Consider the following 20150-nt stretch of genomic DNA (forward strand, 5'->3'; position numbering starts at 1 on the left):
TCCCCCGGACGCCGGTAGACCCGGCCTCTCCTGTCACTGCCATGCAGACACACTCTGCACTCATCAGTAAACAGGACCGACCGCCATTGCGCAATGCTCCAATCGAGATGCTCTCGAGCAAACTGAAGACGCGCTTGTCGGTGGCCTGCAGTCAATTTGGGGCCTGATGCAGGTCTTTTTGGTGTCAAGTTGGCTTCCTTCAAGCGTCTTCTCACTGTCCACTCGCTGACAGCCACTTGTCGTACACGTCTCAGTTCTTGCTGCACATCAACGCCCGTAAGGTGTCGATTGCGCAGCGAGGTTGAGACAATGAAGCGGTCGTCTCTCTCTGAAGTGCAGCGGTGGCGGCCCGTTCTTGGTCTTCGATTGAAGGCACCAGTCTCTTGGAACCGTCTGTATACTCGGGATACAGCAGACTGGCTCAAGTGGAGCTGGGCAGCGACTGCTCGCTGACTTAACCCTTGTTGCAGCAAGGCAACAACTTGAGCAGCTTCTTCTGGTGTGGTATCCATGGGTTTGCGAAAACAAGGAATACAATGCAACGAGATGTGTACCGGTCAACTTGCAACAAGCGACTGATAAGGTACACCGGATGTGGAAAGGTTTTATAGCGGGATCAGGTAGCGCAAGGCGTGGATTCCTAATGAGGTAATTAACACTGACGGGCAATTAAAATGCGTCATTAAATCTGCGCTTAGTTTTTTTTTATGGTATTGATCTTAATTGAAAGCCTAATTCTTCAGCTTTCGAATGACATATCACTTTTATATTTACCATTTATCGTTTTAGGAAAATCAATGTATATGTGCGCCGTGAAGGCTTGAGTCGATTTGGTTGCTCGCGAGTGTAGTTTGTCACCGACACGGTAAGGTGAAGCGGCATGCGGCATGACTGTGGTGTTACCACCATCCAACATTAGCAATTAACAATCCATAACTTGTATGGATCTAAATAGATGACAGACGAGCGACGCTGCTAACGGATTGTTAATTGCTAATGTCGGTGGTGGTACGGTAGCTGTAAGTTTTTAAACCATAAAGGAATGGATCCAAAAAGTAACGACCACAAGTATAGTGCGACAAACTTACCTATCTGTTCCGGTGAGAGCGAACTAAATTGATCCATATCTCATTACTTGTTAATAAACCCATCTAATCTTTACCAATATACCATTATTGGTAAAGATTAGATGGGTTTATTAACACCGCAAGAGCGAATTAACAATACGAGCAAACTTAAAATCTTATAGAATTAAGAAATATTAGACATTTATGTGAGTGGTCACCGGAACAGATAAGTTTGTGGCACTGTACAAATAAAGTTATTTTTTCGTCAATTCTCACCATGGATGTCTTGGACATGTCCTGCTGCTGCTGCGGCGGCGGCTGTTGCGCCGGGCCGCGCATGGAGGGCTGCGAGGGCGGCTGCGGCGCGCCCCCCTGCATGTAGCCCGCGCCGCCCGCGCCGCCGGCGTGGTAGCATTCCGCTCCTGCAACGGGCCAACCTGACATTGTTAGCTTATTTTGCACCAGTTGAGTTGTTTAGTCGCTAAATTACTCTCCACAGGCTAGTAATTTAGACGGGTGTATAGTAATTTAGTGACGTGCTATACTACCACAAGAAACTTTAAACAGAACTTTAAATGAAATTTGACAAATTTGGTTGGTGTTTGACAACTATTAAAAACTGTGGGCGTTACCACAAAAAAATTGACAGCATTTAACAGATGTTTAGCGCTGTCAAACGCCTACAAAATCAGTCAAATTTCGTTTTAAACACTTGTTAAACAGTGTTTAAAGGTTTTGGTGGTAGCACAGTGTAAGTTTTTGTGATATAATAACTTGCTATTGTCTAAAGACACGTTTAGTTACCAAATTAGCCAATACCAAGTGATTTAGTCTTAAATTATTCTCCACTGACTAAATTTCTAGCCTGGTGTGAATAAGGCTTAAACGATATATCACTGTCGTGTCGCTCATACGAGTTAAGAGAGAGATATTACTGTCGGTAGGTATAAGAAATACCGTATAGCGGCAGCGATATCGCTTAAGTCTTGTTAGCACTAGGCTAATAATTTATAATAATAATAATAATAATAAGTTTATTTGCCAAAAAGAACACAGTTACAATTAATGTACAAACAGTAGGTATATAGGTACAATGGCAGAGAGTCTGCAGTAGAAATATATGGGGTAGTAACCCCTAAACTAGGCAGAGCCTGTAACTTAGGGGATACTTAAATATCCTTAATTGCTACCGGTATGCAACACACATTACTACATGGATTTACGTAGGACATTAATTGGATTGAAATTTTGGGATAAACATTATTTAAATTTAAAGTTAACTTATGTTACTGAAATAAATAAACAATGAACAATGATATTATATAAGCCAAGATATAACTACATTTTACATATAAAATACTACTTATCTAATTTAGTCATGTAGATAGTAATAAAGTGACTAAATCACTTGCTATTGGTGAACATAGCAACTAAACTTGTCTTTTATAGACAATAGCAGATGATTTAGTCACTAAATTACTAGCCTTGTGCGAACAAGGCTTTAGTTCTGAATAGGACTAGAGGTTGTATATTCGTTGAAATTGTGTCAGTCTGTTTGTTGTGGTAAACGTCGTGGCTGGCTGTTCATTGGAAACTTTTAACGAAGGCGAAACTTTGTAAAGCCATAGAACGGCTTCTGTTACAGTTAGTACGTAGTTTCTATGATGGGGATTATGCTAATTGAGAGAGTAATGGATTGTAATGAATTCCGAGACTCGAGCAGTCTCGACGGACAATAGGTTTTTATAAGAATACAAATATGAAAATTAAGTAAGATGAAGTTTTTTATACTTACTGTGTGGTGTTGGTGCCCTTGGGTAACTGTTTGTTGTTTTGTTAAGAAAATAATAACTGAGAAAAGTGTGGCAAAAATAATAATAGAAAAGTGTTTAGCGTCTACAGTCTAGAGCAAAACAAAAAATAAGATAAAACATTGTGCCAAGTAAATCAACATAAACTCAAGAACAAACCATAACAGACCGAAAGCGAAGTTGACAGAGCGGCGGACTTACTTGCTTGAGCTAATAGTCGGTAGTGGTGTGACGGCATGCAATTAGGGTTAGAGTATCTAGTCGAAGGCTGGTCATGTTTGAGAGGGCTAGCAGAGTTGTTGTACAGGTGGACTGAGACGTTGTTGACGGGTTGCAGAAGGTGCTGCATCGGCAGCGGCGGCGCGGCGCCCCCGGCCCCCGGCGCGTCGGCCGCGCGGGCTCCACCGCACACGTGCGACGAGCCCGCACAGTTACCCCCTCTTAGCGCAACCATTGCACTCTCATCATACAGTATCTTAACAACTTGGACTAGCCAAATGTAAAACCATTCCCAGAACTGGGGCGATAGGATCATAGATGATGCCCCCTTATCACATAGCGTGGGTACCGAGATAGCGTCTATCAGTCAGAAGGGTATTATGGCTAGTCAGATTAGATGAGGAAAGTTGAAGCCTCACTGCATTGTGCTAGGTTAATGTAAATGCAAAGTCTAGTTTCGTTGTTCAAATACACCCGCGCGACGCATGTTGCTAAAATGTTTGTTATCCGCATTCACCGTATTTAAATCGTAATTTAATGCAGCATAGAGAAAATCGATAAGGAAACGCGCGCTACATCGCTCCGGGCGCTCGCCGCCCGACGCCCGCGGTCGCTCGGCACTGCTCGCACTGCACTACACTTGCACTAATCAATTTTACATATTGTTACTAGTTAACATTTGAGCAAGATTGCTGGTGGACATTTGATAAGAGACTAAAACTTGCGGAGCCCTTTCATTGTGAAGCACGTGAGAAGGGATCGAAGGAATGAAAGAGACAAGGGTAGTGAGTGGCCGTGGCTGTAGGTGCGGGGCGTTCCCTCGCCGACCCCTCGCGACCCCCGTACTGTGTGCGGCGCGGCGAGGGAGGCGAGCGCGGCGTTCATTGCGGCGCGGCGCGGGCCGGGGCCGCCGCCCGCCGGCCCCGCGCGCCGCTGTACGCCGCCGCGGGGGACGCGACCGCGCCGCCCGCCGCCCGCTCCCACCCCCCCGATCAAACGACAGGGGCACATTTCCAAACTGAAGGACCTAGGGTTGCGGTTGCGATTGCGAAACTACCGTAACGACCGTTTTCAATAACCGATACATGCCACATTTTGTATTACATTTCATTTTATTGAAGGATAATAATAAAAGGATTAATTGCTCGGCAGAAATTGGTAATGCTAGCGGAATTCTCGTAAATGAATTCTACAATTTCGGACAGTATGCCCATTTCGTGATGAATAGCGCCGAGAGAAATAATTAATGTTCGCATTGAAGCGAAATGCAGCAATATTGATTGAACATGTGAGGTATTCGCTCAAATGCAGGTATTTGAGAGCGAACCGGCAGTTTCACAACACAATGTGGAGCTTACGGGATAGAGCCGGATTACTTCTGCCCGAGTCCTGCAGGTCCCCTTTCAATTTGCCACTCTCAAAGGAAGAGGGGATTCCCTCGAATCAGCACAAGTTCTCGTCTAGGTACGTAGCTTGTGAATAATCTCGACGAAATAATATAATTATAGTCTTGCCCATAGTTAATATACAGGGTGTATATAAGAAAGGTTAGTATGGGAAAGTTTGGAATAAGACATAGAAATATCTGTTCGTAGGAACCGTGATATGAATATTTCCACTCCGTATCGACCATTAAGGTTGTCGTGATCCGATCGGTAAGACAAAGACGTTCGAACCACGTGGCCACATGAGATTTTGTACGTCTGCCGATGTTCACGCACATCTCCGTAATTACTATTTGGACTTATAGCTGTTTTGTAGACTTTGTATGAAAAACAAAGTACGAGTAAAAACAAAACACATTGTTATTAATTTCTTACAAAAATTATGTAGTCACAAAAGTATGTACTTATAGGGCTTCCGTTTTTACATATTCAGGTACGGAACCCTAGAAAGCGGACGTCAGGAAAATAAGCAAAAAAATCTGCGAACACTTCCGGACAATCCACTGGAAAACCTTTTAAAAGGTTCGCGAAAGCCTGCAGGCTACATCCAGGTGCTATAAAATGTATTTGAAGTTGAACCAAGCGGTGACAAAGGTGCTAGTGCTTCGAAATCGAAACTAGACAAAATACCTTGACCCACTTGCGAGCGAAATGCACCCTCCAACGCCAAAAAAGGTGCTGAAAATCTGCCAACTGATGCAGGCACCCGTTTAAATGAACTCAAGAACACTGAAATAAAATGGCAGGCAAAATACTTTATGAAGTTGTAGTTTTTAAGTTTATCAAGCGATTTATGTTGCCATGAGTCGTTTACTTTTAAAGAAGCCTATTGTTTTTTTTCTCACAGTGAAACTCCACGCAATATTAAGATTCAACCTGAATTAGAATGTGCCTTCATAACTCCTGAACTAGCGTGTTAAGAAGGTATTGTACATTGTACTTAAAATCCTTAATCAGTGCAACCTAACATGATCACATGCCAGGATTCGAACGCACGATCCTACTCTCTGTCACAGTGCAGTCGCCGGCTTTGATACAGACATTCTGTATCGATTGAACGTTTCATGAGCGAGATATTGACAGCTAATCGTTTTCTCGTCGGCGGCGGCACACAGAATGGACAAGGGGAAATGGCTGGGGTCATTGCCAAAATAGGAAAAAAATCCAACTGTTAACGTTAACTGTAAGTAACATAAAAGTAATGCTCGAAAATAAAGGAATTATTAAGAGGAATATAAAGCTACTTACAAACACTTACTACTCCTACTTAAACACTTACGAGAATATTTCCGATAACAGTAAATATTTCAGAAATGTTTTATGAAAGGTAAGTTTGATTTATTACTGGCTTTTCTATATTTCTTTTCAGTGATACGCAAGGAGGGAAATTCGAGCAATCTTCATTAGAAAACATCATAGAAAAACAAATGTAAATAAAAATGAGCCGTTTATTTAATGTTCCACACAAGTGTAGCAGTGGGCGTATAAGTAGGTACAATACAAGTGAAATAAGTACCTGATTTTATATGTTTCTGAGTCGTTCATTCATACTAACGTAAAACAAAATCTGAAGAAATAAAGTATCCACAAAAGTAGATCTGAAATAATTTTTAAATAACTTTCACATTGTAACGAGGAAAATTTTATAAACGATATAATTTCGCGGCACAATATTTGCACGTCTGTTTTAATACTACACCCCGTATACACTGTCAATTAAGCTTTTGCATGTGCAGCATTTACACCGGAGTACCGGTATTTACTGAAACGTAATAATTTCGTGAAACGTGCTCTGAAAGGATATTTCGGCATTAATTGAAACGCCTGTGATAAACGGCGAGTGAGCCATCCAAATAAGCGGATATACAGGGACACGTTCGTCGATTTAGCTGTGCATGAGAACTACCGACGTAATGCACAAAGCTGTTTCCCCATAATACACAATTTACGAATCTGTACTCTCGGCATGTTTCCTAAATATAATTTTTAGTTCGCTTTGTAAAGATAAAAGTATGACACATATTTTATTACTTTTTTATTATAAATAAGTGTAAATAAACAAAGGTATTTTAAATATATAACAAGATTATGACAGACCCCTAGCCATACTTGTCTTAGCCCCTAGCCAAAAGCCCATGCGAAGTATGGAAAAAAGGCTTACTTTTTTTAGAGCTCGACATTTACGTTTCTACATCAAATGTCGAACTCCATAAAAAAAAAAGTTTGCGTTTCGTTTGCTCACTTCGCTGGGGCTTTTGGCTACAGCCTCTGTTTTCATTCAAATGGTGTACACTTTTCAGTGCTACCAATAAAGCTGGTTTCACATTTGTGTAATTTCCCCGTATCTTCGTATCGTATTCCTCGGCGCGTGTCATGACCGCTAGTTTGACGGAATATTTGATAGAATATGTGCTTCCAAACTAGCGATCATGATACGAGCCGAGTCTACATCTGGTATCCAATACGGGGAAATGCCACAAATGTGGAGTCGGCTTTAGTGTCGTAATAAGACGTTGAGAGAGCGTTCCGCGCGATTGTTCCGCGAACATTTGACTAAACCTTGGCTATGGTTTCGAGAATCGCTTTGTTTTCAACTTCTGTGCGTAAATACTGAATCGATACTTCTCGACATTGTAAGAACTCACTGAGCAAACACAAGGTTGGATGATCGATCAATTTTATGCAAATGTAGTCTGTCTAGCCCTTGGGAGACAAGTGTGATTAAACGTAGGTATTTGATATGCATTAATTAACGAAGGTAAGTACGTAATTTAATGTTAAAATAACAACTATATTTCAGAGCGAAGCAAAATTCTCCTACATTTCCAGCACTTTCAATTTCTGTTACGGTAAGAGGATTGCTTTCAAATGCATTTAAGTTTCTCTGGAAATAGAAACGTTAAAAGTCCTCAGCAATTTCTTGCGAAGGCTACGTTAAGCTCATTAGGAAATGTTAAAGGAGTTTTCACTCGGAGCATACAAATTCAATCAAAGAGTTTTATTGCTTCAGTACCTTACTATTTCCACTACAGGTAAGGTTTTATTTCTAATTTTTATTACATTTTCTCAATTGAACGGAAGCTTACTGGCACTTTGTCGATAGTCTTACTTTGTACGTAGTTTTACTCGGCCTTTTGTGAGTAATATTAGTCTAGAATCTACTCAGAACTTACGCACTGTCATCTCATTAGTATAATTACCGGCTGGACTACATTTTAAAGGTCCCTTACATAATTACTTAGCACAATGACAATAGTAAACGTCTAAGGTATTATTGTTTTTTTACACTGTTCGTATTTATAAGAGAGTAACCGAAGCCTATCGCAATTAACTATAAAACGCATAAAAAAATAACAACAAGTTTTTGTACGATTTCATAATGATTTTAATAATTATTAAAAAACTATATGATGATTGACAAAATCATTAAGAATTTTCGGAATCGCATATAATTATTATGATGATAGATTGCTATTTATCGATAAAATATAGATCGCTATGCCGACAAAGTAAAAACATCACTGTGACGTACTGAATGTATAGGTGTACCTGTATGGTGAAATTGCACATTGCGAGTTCTGTGTATGTGTATACTTCATATATTATACATTTTTAGGCAGTTTGTGCAAACTGTATTGTATGAATACCCGTGCGTTTTCCTCACTACATAATAATCACTGTGACCTAGTCTCGACACCATAAGCTTATCAGTATATTTTAGATATGGAATCAGTGTACCGAACCAGTCCAAAAATATATTATAAAGACACCAACATTTTTAGACACATTGTTAGACGCTGGCCAAAATTAATGACCGATTAACAAACGGCACGTATAACTATACGAAAATGCTCTTGTCCAAAGTAGTTAAATCGAACCTCACTCTAACTAGACCGCCGCTTTTATCTTCCAAAGTTTACTTCACAGTGAAGTATCACACCTGTGTTGGTATAGCAATTAATTAGAGGACGAGCCACTCCGCTTCCCACCGCCACTGATAGAATGCACCGGGTCTGTACGTCTAACCACAGCCTTAGTTGTCTTCATTGTTGGTTCAACTTCAATATATGTACACGTAATTACTTAATTACTAGTCAACAATTAACACAACTCTCTCAACTTTGTCAAAGTCTCGTAAAGTTATTGTTAGTGTTGCGAGCAACTTGGGACTGAGTTTGATTTGCAAGCAACAATACAGCCTCAGTTCTAATATGTACCGTGAATGTAGAATTGTTTACCACAACCGACATAGTATCTGTGTGTGTGTGTGTTATTTAATATTAGCCAAGAGGGCGTGGGAAATTATACGAATACCGTCAGGAGGAAAAATATCGTAAATATTGAAGTTGTCGAGCTGAATTTGTAAGCTTGAAAAAACCTTGCCAGGGACGGTTTTAGTTTAGATTGGTTGAACGCTAACATTGAAATAAATTCAAAATTAAAGATAACTTAGATATTCAACCACATTCTACCTATACATATATTTTTGTATAGTTATTCTAGCATGAAGCTGGTTTAGTTACGTATGTATTGAATATCTAATATGCATATTTTTAACTGTACCAAACTAAAACAATATTTGTAAACATTTAATATATTGTAATAGGTATATTATATTATCGGATGTTTACTGTATATTGCATGCCTCAAATATACCCCCATGTATTAGTGTGATTATATATTTTATATTATTGGGCCTGGAACAATACATAAAAGTCGAAAAGAAAGTAATTAAGTAGTGAAACTTATACAGTTTACTAATTTAAACAGTCAATTCATTTACTAAATAGCTGTAAACATAACAAATAATTATGTTTATCAACCAAAATAGTAAACACGTCTCTCGAAACGGCCGCGATTGTAGGATTGTCACCACTTTAGAAGTCATCTACAGTACTTAAAATCTCTAGGCCTGCTATACAATTTTGGCAGAGCCACGAGCATAAAACAACGCCGACTCGGGTGTCCACGAGTCATGGCGATGCCCAACATGTAGACACAGAATTGTGATGATTGGCAAGTAGGTACCTACTTACTCGTCGTCACTGCCTCGACGGCTGAGCCAAGGGACACGCAAGTGCGACGCCAGCATGTGTACGGTATATTTGTCATGAGTAGTCATGACTTGCCATCGTTTAAGTCGCTTTTTTATGGCTGGTGTAACTTCGAAGCAGTGCCTTTTTTCATATTCAGACATCATCACAAATCAAAGCCGGATTCGTACATCATTCATCTCATCATCAAATATGTGGATGGTATCAAATTATAGCAAGCGTTGGCCAAGTAGGTATCTGCCAATAAAAGTCAACGTGTAGGTATACTTAGCGTGAACACGAGGCAGGCTTTACCGTTTAAAATGATAGACAAAACATTAGTGCTTTGGGTGTTATAACAAGAACACTGCACTGCTACTGTAGCTTATAAATAAATATTGCAATCCATTATAGGAGAATAACAATAATATATTTCTACTTCGGTTAGACCAGACAGTCTGACCGTGTAAGAAATAACCTGAGGAAGTTTTGGATTCCATTTTAAAACGGCTGGCTTCGGCGGCATGTAAGCTGCATTTTACATTGATTTGGTCTTGTCGGAAATAGTTCGACAGTGGATCTGTAGAGCAGATGCTGGTTCATGCTGTACAGAAGATGGTCATGTTTAGCTAAAATGATTGTTTTTATTCCAGTTCAGCTCAGGTTTGATAACTCTAATCAACTCTGTACATATATGTATGACTGACTAGGAAACCACGATTATGTTTATTCCAAAGGGAGTGTGGTCTCACATTTAAAAATGCCTTTGATTTACAAATGAGTATAAATAAACTATAGTAAGTACATAGTATACTTGGTCATAGTCAAACTTAAAGAACTTACTGGCTGAATATAGGTTACATTGGTTTTCTTAAGCTACCCTCTGATATGGCGTATCAAATTATAAATTGAAATGGCGGATGATCTAAGATGGTGGCTGCTACCCTCATGTCATGACTCATGATTTCAAATGTTTTCGTTCTTATCTGTGCTGTACGCATAGATTTTAAAACGCATAGGATAGTTAATTTACGTCCAAAATGTTTAGGTCTCAAGTTACTTAATATTTTTTAACACACATCGGTTTCACATATATATCGGGACATTTGATTTGACCAATTCCATGAATTGCCACATAGTCTACTTTAACTGTAGCTAAAACAAATATTCATCATTCAAGATATGGGGTTTAGGAACGAAGCCTCCTCAAGTAGTGTGTCAACTGTGTATATGTTTAAGACATCATGAGTATTCTGCGACTGACCACTACTCTGACCGCAAATCTTCACATCTGCTCACAACCCATCAGGTCCCCACTGCTGGGCCATTGGTCTCCTTCCAATGAAGAAAGGGTTTTAGGCCACCACACTGTCCTAGTGCAGTGAAACCCTGGTTCCACCAACCCGCACTAGGCCGCTCAGCACAAGCAAGCTTATGCTGAGAGAGTTGTTGACCTGTTTATGCAGGTAAGAGGAGAACCCAACTTCTTCAGAGGACAATGTCCAGAACCCAGGGTTTCACTGCACTAGGACAGCATGGTGACCTAAAACCCTTTCTTCATTGGAAGACCCAGCAGTGGGGACCTGATGGGTTATGAGCAGATGTGAAGATTCGCAGTCAGAGTAGTGTTGAATGATGAAGTGGATAATGCCAATTGCATGCTCTCTAGAACCCAGGGTTTCACTGCCATATCTTCAACTTTAGAGCATAGCTTGAAGTGAGGCATAGAGGACCAGGGAAACCTTGTATATGATTGGTAAACTCAAATTAGAATTTGCATACTGGATGTTTGTCTAACTGAGCTAAATCTTGGATCTGGATGTCTACAGTAACAGACCCCAAATATTTTTATATTACCACCAGGTTCTAAAGTGTGTTTTGTGTATGTATGTCTACTGCCTGTTTTGTTATTAAAATAATTGTATCCCATTTTATTTCTGTAAATAACTAAAAGTGAATAGTATAAAAACCATAGTACTCATAATTATCAAAGTATAATTAATAACTTGTAGCTTCTAAAATGTGGCAGCTACATTTAAACTTTAACTACTGCAGGTGGCATTGCTATGAAAGGAGAATAATTGATTAAACTGTTTCTTCCATGATAAATAATTTGTTCTGAAATAAATGATCAATGCAGACATTAGAAAGTATACATATTATAGTTAGTATGGAATAATGTAATTACTTACCTGCACTGTTTTATTAGATAAATGCAATGTAGTGAAAGAGTACTGCATTACCTACTAGAAATATAGACTCAAAAGTGAAAGTCTGCTAAGGGCACAAGTAGGAATTTGACAATAGTTTTGGAATTATTTTAATCTTTGTTCTACCCATAAGTCTCTGGATATTTAGGTAGATCACTGGACCACTCCAAAAATAAGCAGATTGTTAGAGAGTAGTGATAAACAAAGTATTTACCTTAATAAACATTTATCTTTAAGAATGGCATTTTCATATTTACTCAATAAACATGCTCTGTAAACTGTCTGTTATTCTTATTAGCTACTTAATAAAGGAATACCAATGAACTTTTAAGATATGAAAGGTGCTAGATAGTGTAGGTGCTTGAGTGCATGGTAGGTACTTGGTTGATAGAATCGGGTTATCACAAACAATAAAGGATCTCATGGTATGTCTGCTGTCTTGGAATACCTACTGGTCGATTGAGAAAGCACATGTGTTTTTTCGAAACAACAATCTACACAAAATAAAATAGAGATTCGGAATTCGCTTGCGGTTCGTCTGGATGCTCAAGGCGGCAATATTACGTAAATAATTAAATAAGCTTGTTAGAAACCATGTGATGATTGAAAAGGATACGGTCCTGGTCCTCGTTGATTCTGCGCCAGGGGCACCTGATTACCGTTGCCGCTCATTCTCTTGGCACCATAGGTCTCGAGACACGTACACCACTCAAGGTGGCACGTAAGATCGCCCTAACCGATTGTAGGACACATCCGGCACGCAGATGATACACACTGATGTCAGGATGACAAGTCTCACTGTTTAATTCAACCCCGAATTCAACGTTTCTAGTAAAAACATCGTACACCACTTGCGAAGACACGATACATAATTTGAAATAAATTACATGTAGCTTTAGGTCCAGTCACTAAACAAACGACAGTACAAAATGGCGGATGTTAACCAATAAACAAACGTGACAGTCACTGTAGAGTTTGAATTTTGTTAAATCACTTATAGCAAAGTTTTCCCGGCGAGTAATGTTTCTTTAAAATAAGAATAAAACGAATTAAAACGTATAAATATTTTTCTTCAATATTAATGTTTGTTCATAAGTTTCGAATAAAATGTTAAAACATAAACTGTCATTTGACCGCTCACGTCTACTCACGTCACACGCATGCAATGCAAACTTTTTGCTTTTTTTTCTACGCATCTCTCAGTGTTGCCATCAATATTTAAGAATTGTTTTAATCTGTGTCTGATTTGTCCCATCACTACGAGAATTTTCATAACCCGAGCTAACCGAGTTTTCGAAGCTTATTGTATGATTTTGTAATAAAATCACGATTACGTTCTCATGGATGTTGATCTTATGGTTACATTGTCATTTCATTTGCTACAAATTTTTATTCTCGCTCATATACAATGAATGAATCGAGTAAAATATTACTCGATTAATCGAATCGTTTTATATGAAATTTTAATCTGTGTGCTTTAGCCATGAGTCGCATGTCTTTTTTCTTTGTTGCCAGTTGTAATAATATAAATTAGTAAGTAATAATAATATTGTAACCGTGAGATTTTTATTATTCTGAGTACAGTCGAGCAAAAAATATTGAGGTGAGGGTAGTCCGGGTAGTACCACAGTACCTGACTTGAGAGTATGAGACTCCTAGGTTCCGCGTGCACACGAACCAGCGAGCAAATCCGCAGGTTGCAAGTCCGCAGACTTATGTGCTCCAATGGCGTAGGCCATCTGTAGGCCTTTGCATCGAGAGTTCGTTAGCGCGATGCCAGCGGTTTTGCTCGCATATGGATGAAGGTATTATTTACGCCTCGATGGGTGGTATAAAAGTCCTCCCTGTTATATTTTAATGAAATAAATAAATGGTATTAGCCTTTGTATAATTGTAAACAGAAATCAATGTCGTATAGCTTCATGATTTCACTGTATTGTTCCGTGAGTGAGTCTACACTCTGGCGCCAGTATTCCCCGCGACTCCGCTCGTCTTGTATTTGTATCTTGATTTCCTTCAGGTCTGAAATAATCATAATATTACCTATAGCTATAGGCAACTCCATTTACGGCAACATGTAGGTTTAAGTTAGTTAAAGAGTTGTTAGAGTACGTACGTTACGAGAATAAGTACAAGTTAGAGAGATATTCGCACTACTGTATCGTTTCATGTTTTATTCCTTTCATCACCCTACAAAGTAAGCACATTACCTTACTTCGTAGCGTTCTCTCTCCCACACTCCCCAAACAGGCTAACTATATACATGTATTATTTGCTTTACTCTGGCAAATTATAATAATTATTATTAAGCTTATAAGTATTGTATACCAACTAGTTTTAAGTATTTTTTTGAAAAGATGGCTCAGAAGTTTCTTGCCTCCGTTCTTCTCCTAAGACAGAAAAACATCCGAACGGAGAGTAGTTTGTAAAAATTTAAGTCACTCACTTTGGCAAACCCCACAGGCTATGAGGTTGAGCATCCTCTTCACGTCGACCTCATCTTCCACCATCCCTATGTAGTAGAACCGCACCAGTCCTGGCATCAGTTTGAAGACGCGGCGCAGGGGAAACGGTGTGAACCGCCATTGATGCAGGCTGAACGTTACTGCAGGCACAGAATAATAACTAGTCCGATACCTCATGCCCCACGATCTTAGACTGGGTATAAGTAGCTGGTATTTTTAGGTATGTGGATGATAGGGTTTTTGGTGCTTCTACGAGAGGTCTATATCCCATTCCAAGGGTAAAAACATCTGACAGAACGCTTATTTAGGAGGTACCTATATACTTAGTAGTAGACGATTATTGGCTGATGACGATGATCTAGTTCTTGATAATCTAGCCGGGTAAACCCATACAATAACGATGGATTCGGGAACATCTAGGTAGGTACTATCGGGAATAAGTATTCACATATTTTTATCGAATAAATGATAAGTATGTTGTTAAAAGGGTCTTTTTTATGAATGCACGAGGTAACTTTTTATGTGGATTACTCCTGCCTGACTGTATTAGTTATTCCATAGCAAACCATAACTTTCCCTTTATCTCCTTTCCTTTCCCCATCTCTTTTCCCCACTTACCGAGACTATGTCCGTACTGGTAAGCCACGTGGCGGGCGAGGCAGTCAGGGTCAGAGTGCTGTCTCTGCTGCTCTAGAACGTCTACTCCGAGTTCCAGGTGCACCTCGCGCACTGGCATGCTTGGTGATAGGAAGCGGCGCGCGTTGTCGTAGTCTCGGATGCGATCTGACGGTAGGATGTTGTTTTATTCTGTGGTTTATCGACTGTGAGAGCCTTAATTTATATCATTAAGCATGTCGTGGAAACCACGAAAAGGTATTCAAGGTGTGGTAACGTGGACCCTCTCATGCCCACTGGACTGTGAGAATTTTAGACAAGTGTGGAAGAAGATTGAGAACCTATAGGACATAGTGTTGTGGTTGTGGCGCATAGCAGAAACATTAATTACATATATTTACCTGTTACAGTACACGAATACGACGAATCAACCTATACCTCCTAGAACAGAGGGGCAGAACGGCATAACAGTCACAATGGCAACACTTACGAAAGGCCATGGTCAGGTAGAGGTCGGGGCACGCCACGGCCACTCTGCGCCACGGCGCGTCGGGGATGTGGCGGCCCCCCGCCCCCCGCGCCGGGTCCGCCACCCCCGGGGTGTGCTCCTCGCGGCAGATCAGCTGAGGGCAGACATGATGGGAGTCACTAGGTTTAGAGTGGTGGTGTGGTACTGTTCTGGAGTTTATACAAACCACCTAGTTAGTATATTTGGGCTAACGAGTTTATCACGTCAGATACCTAAGGATACCTCACGTGCTTTGATATTCACCTGTTTCAGGTGTAGGAAGGTAAGTTGCGTAAAACGCTCGATCGATGACTTGGACAGTGTGGAAGGGATTGGAAAAAGGCCGACGACAATAGTGTGATTGGTCCATCAGTGGCTTCTGATTACCTATTCGTCTTTTTCATTCCGAAAATAAGCCAATTTCCTCAATTATGACCTTTATGACAACAACCTGAAGCCAGAAGTGCGGTGTCTTCAACACAGGTAGCAGCGCAAAGAGCGCGCGGCCCGTGTCATCAGCCAGATGGGCATACTCCATCGCCAGGAGACGCAGACTCTTCAGTTGCACCAGGCTCCGAGTGAACCAGAGCGCCGTGGAAGATGTGGGGGCTCCGCCTGGAGACAAGAGTTATGCTGGAGTATAGGCCTGTAGTTATACTTAGCTATTGAGTTGCGAATGTCACCTGCTCTCGCTCTCGCAATTCACCTGCCAAGCTACTGTAATGTTCTGGCACTGCTTTTGGTGTGCCAAAGCCTTTACATAACTTAGTAGATTTCATTTAGTACACTGATGTTTATAAGTAAATATAGTTATTCGTTTTATAAGAAGGGTGGAAAACAGTTTATTAACAAAATAGAAAATAACTATAGCCACCGTGATTTTCTATTTTAAGATTAAATTTAATGAGGCGTAGATAATTCACCCTTAGGGCGATTAAAAGTGCGTAGGTAGATCGACGTAACATAAAATTTGTTTACTGAACGGATTCATTAATGAACCTGTAGGTAGGTTTTTTTCCATCAAAATAGAATTTAATATTTTTCTCACAAGAATGAAAAACAGCCCGCCCACGCCCACGCAGGATTAATTACCGAAAAAATATGTTTAATTTAATGCTTTTCTTTAGACATCATTACGCTGATAAACAATAGATATTTAAGTAGACCTATTTTTTCCACAAAATACTGAGAAATCTCAATTTTCAAGTTACGAAAAAACAACTGAATCTGGCCATAAAAAACAAAACGGTTGCCAACCAGTAACGTAGCTGTAGTTGATAAGCATCGGGTTTTCCGTGGGCAGCACGAATCTCCACAGGAACAGGTATTTGAGCGAGTCGCTGTTGAAGCACGCGAGCTGCTGCAGCAAGCGGACCGCCTCCCCGCGCCGGCAGCCCAGGTGCTCCAGAGAGACGAGTTGCAGGTTGTCCTGACCACTGGAAGTAGGGATGAGAGAGGCCTAGAACCTTGTATTCTTAGCATACTCAGGCGAATGAGTGGCTCATTTGGCCGAGCCGCCCAAGTGGATAGGTAAGGTTTAAGTGTGCCGTACTACGAGAGATGTTCAGCTATATGTAGATGTGTGAAATCCCTTCCCTCCAGTGTTAATGAATATGATTGCCATTGTCACATCTCTGGTGGAAGGAATGTGGTATACAAAATAGATTTCGTATTCTAGACAAATTGTGGGTTCCCTAACTTTATAAATATGCCATCAGCACCCTAAGGAAGATTATAGTCCTATGCCAAAGATTATGTTCACCCACCGTAGTGGTCCAAATACCGTAGCTATCGAAGTAGAATTCGATGACCCTAACCCATTATTGATATATGAACTACCACCACGAACTTTACCTTATTATATCCAGAAGTTCCTTCATGAATGTTTTTCTTTGAAAATGATCCATACGATCTAGTTTCAGTAACTGGTCAGGAATTATCAATCTCTCCATCTGAACTTCACTAGTTATCATTTTCTAGAATAAAAAATGTGTATAAGTATTCTTTTAAGACACTCGGGAAATTTATTATAGTTTGAAACTATCGGTAACGGTCGGTATTCTAACTTCACTCCTTTCTTCGGAACCTTGTACTAGTACTTAACTATTTAGTAATCGCAGCTTTTACTCAACCTTGTGGTCTCTCGCCAGTACTACATAAATAAGGATGTATGTACGACAAATAACGTGAGCCTTAACCTAGCCTGTACCTTCTCCTAAACATTACTCTGTCTACGCAATCATGCCCAACAAATCCTAACAAACTTTAGGGCAAACCATTGACTATACACCCTAGTTAGCTACCTTCATAGTCCTGCCCACAGCGATATACTTGTTCTTATCATAGAGCGCAGTGTGGCGTTTCCCGGCCGCATTCACCCTCCACAGGTGCTCGGCGTGTTTGGAGGTGAGTTGGAGGTTGGGGTACTGCGCCGGCAGCAGGATCTGCTCACAGTGGAGGTCCCCGGGGAAGTAGCGGAGTGGGTCGTGTAGCGACCAGTAGCGGGGGTCTGTGCTTCTGCGGAAGTTGCATTGTCGTTTCGGAGAGGATCCCTAAACGTAAGCGTTTACCTATGGGTATCGTAAGTAGCGGATCAAATGTATGGAGAAACGGCGTCGGCAGTGCCGATGAAGTGGACGCATTTTTGTGAATTTATATTCAAAGAAAGTTCCGTTGCTTACGATACTGATGTGGACGCTTATTGTATAAGGTGGACGATTACTTTGGACCGCCTCTTTCTAATTGTGGATATGGTGGGTAGTAAACTAGTAACAATTAAAGTATTTAGGTACCTAAAGTCGTCCAAGTAGTATAGGTACTTGGTAACGCGCTGATAACAGCGACGTTCAAGGAATGTATGGCTTATCGGTGACGGTTAACGTTAGTGAATTTTATCTGCCTACTCTCAATATTCCTTATTTCTAACCCAAGTGTAGGTAGTTATATAAATTGTAGCGAATATCAAATATGCATTATATTGCCTATTTGTATTTAAATCTCCGTAGCCAAACCGAAGTAATATGACTAATTACCACGTAACTGAGCCGAATGGATGAAATTGAAATACTTAAACAATTAACTAGTTACCATCAACAAAAATCCATCCATCACACAGGTATAACGCACCATAACTTCTACTGGTGAAAAAGATAGCTGCTCTTGGCCATCTTATCACACATATTAGTCGTAAGATAAGCGTCCACGTATCGGTCGGTACCGTAGTTACGTATCGTACCAAACGGATCGAGAATGCCGACAAAGCGGACGAACTATATGAATTTCTATACAAAGAATACTTAATGCTATCCGTCCGTTACGTACGATGCCGAAAGGGTGGTCGCTTACCTTCAGAAATACACGACGACCAATTGTTCAAAATCTTCAAATCATTTACTAACTTAAGAACATCATCATCAGGCAGAATACCATCCCCCGGTTCGACATAGTGCATCCAGATGTGAGGGTGTTGCGTGAAGTCCAGCGCGGCCAGGGGTCCCGGGGCCGCCCTGTAGCCGCGAGGGTACAGGGGCCACGCCACCGCCTCCAGGTGACCGGCTATGCGGAGGCATTTGCAGTCTTCTGCAAGTGGTCACGCGTGTTGATATGAGGGTCTAAGTATATGGGTTATTTGACTGAGACTGGACACATCCGCTAATGGTGAGCGGTCAGCTATGTGTAGGTATTGGTTTATAGCCAAGGTTTAGACGATGACTTTTGTAGCTGTAGCAATAAATGTTTATCTTGTTATAAATATTTATTCAACTACTTAGAAACAGTTTTCCCTTGTGTTTCTTTAAAAGTATACAATGTATCTAAATTTCTAGGAAAATTTTCGTTAATGTTTTGACTTAATCTTATCTCTTAAAAGCAACGAAATTTCCATGAAATGAATGATTAAGCTATTATTGGTTTTACGCGTAGGGGTGTTCAGATACAGACTTGCGTGGGTGAAACCCCTTCAATGGTTACGTTTATTTAAATGGGATCGAATAATTTGTAACTATGAATTATTTATCTTATGTACCTACTAGGTGTTATATTTGTAATATTTTAATGAAGATAAGATTGTTCGTCTTTTTCCAACGCCCGTGTAAGAAGGTATTTTTTGTCTAGGATTAGGTACCTACCTACTAACTACTTACCTACCTATCGTGAAACAGTGTCCAGCTATGGATAGCTATCCATAGCATAGAAGTGGACAATTTACTGGCTGATGATGATGCTGTATTCTTAAAACAAGTAGGATAAGTAGACAATTAAGTAAGTAAATAAATTGGTATAATAACTTTCAGTGCCGTCGTCAATTTCAACTGTCTGAATCATTATCTAGCAGAAAACACTTGAAAATATTTACGAAAAACTAAAAAACCAACTAAATATTAAAAGATCAACACAAACAAGATTCTTTGATTTAGTTATCCAGAATACCTACATCAACGTCACATTAGAGATATTTGATTTTATTTCTCTGTGAATCGGCCCCTACTAACGCTAAAGTAATAATTACAAAAGTATAGTGTTTTTTTGCAAAGAGAGCGGTGGTAGCTCAGTCGGGTAAGCGCCCGCTTCTCACGCCAGAGATACGGGTTCGATCCCGACGCTGACATGTACCAATGAGTTCTTTTAACTTAAGTACAATGTATACCATCGCTCTTACGGTAAAGGAAAACATCGCGAGGAAACCTGTATATCTAGATCTAGCACATCTAGATATGTGAACCCACCAACCCGCAGTGGACCAGCGTGGTGGGGACATGGTCCAAGCTTAGGAAGGCAG

At 40.3% G+C, this 20150-nt stretch overlaps 2 protein-coding genes across 8 annotated transcripts in view; both read right to left on the reverse strand.

Annotated features, from left to right (window-relative positions):
- The window catches only part of LOC105382707 (eukaryotic translation initiation factor 4 gamma 1), a 39500-nt gene extending 26546 nt beyond the window's left edge, over positions 1 to 12954 (reverse strand). For 2 of the 7 annotated variants that reach the window (XM_038121906.2, XM_038121904.2), the window contains exons 1-2: positions 3080 to 3755; positions 1344 to 1489 (exon numbers count right to left, since the gene is read on the reverse strand). In XM_038121906.2, the coding sequence (XP_037977834.2) occupies positions 1344 to 1489; positions 3080 to 3413 (480 nt within the window). In that variant the 5' untranslated portion in view covers positions 3414 to 3755. Of the gene's footprint in view, positions 1 to 1343; positions 1505 to 2862; positions 2889 to 3079; positions 3822 to 12401 lie in introns of those variants that run through there. The other 5 variants (XM_038121909.2, XM_038121908.2, XM_038121903.2 and 2 more) reach the window with 5 other exon arrangements.
- Positions 12955 to 13656: 702 nt separating this feature from the next.
- On the reverse strand, positions 13657 to 19738 carry LOC105382709. The gene is made up of 10 exons (XM_048632494.1): positions 19660 to 19738; positions 18772 to 18952; positions 17677 to 17890; positions 17228 to 17349; positions 16631 to 16809; positions 15825 to 15988; positions 15356 to 15488; positions 14869 to 15033; positions 14232 to 14390; positions 13657 to 13807 (listed from the first exon to the last, which is right to left on the reverse strand). The coding sequence occupies exons 1-10, from the start codon at positions 19694 to 19696 to the stop codon at positions 13662 to 13664; spliced, it is 1500 nt and encodes a 499-aa protein (XP_048488451.1). The 5' UTR covers positions 19697 to 19738; the 3' UTR covers positions 13657 to 13661.
- Positions 19739 to 20150: the final 412 nt, after the last annotated feature.

Source organism: Plutella xylostella, chromosome Z (genome assembly GCF_932276165.1).
Source record: "Plutella xylostella chromosome Z, ilPluXylo3.1, whole genome shotgun sequence".
In the NCBI taxonomy this organism is placed as follows: Eukaryota; Metazoa; Arthropoda; class Insecta; order Lepidoptera; family Plutellidae; genus Plutella; species Plutella xylostella.

Coding starts and splice junctions, on each gene's coding strand:
- LOC105382709 (XM_048632494.1), bottom strand. CDS start 19,696: ATGATTCAGACAGTTGAAATTGACGACGGCACTGAAA. Junction 17,891..18,771: donor CCTGATGATGATGTTCTTAA/GTTAGTAAATGA, acceptor CAACTTCCGCAG/AAGCACAGACCCCCGCTACT. Junction 17,350..17,676: donor CTGTGGGCAGGACTATGAAG/GTAGCTAACTAG, acceptor TTTTTATTCTAG/AAAATGATAACTAGTGAAGT.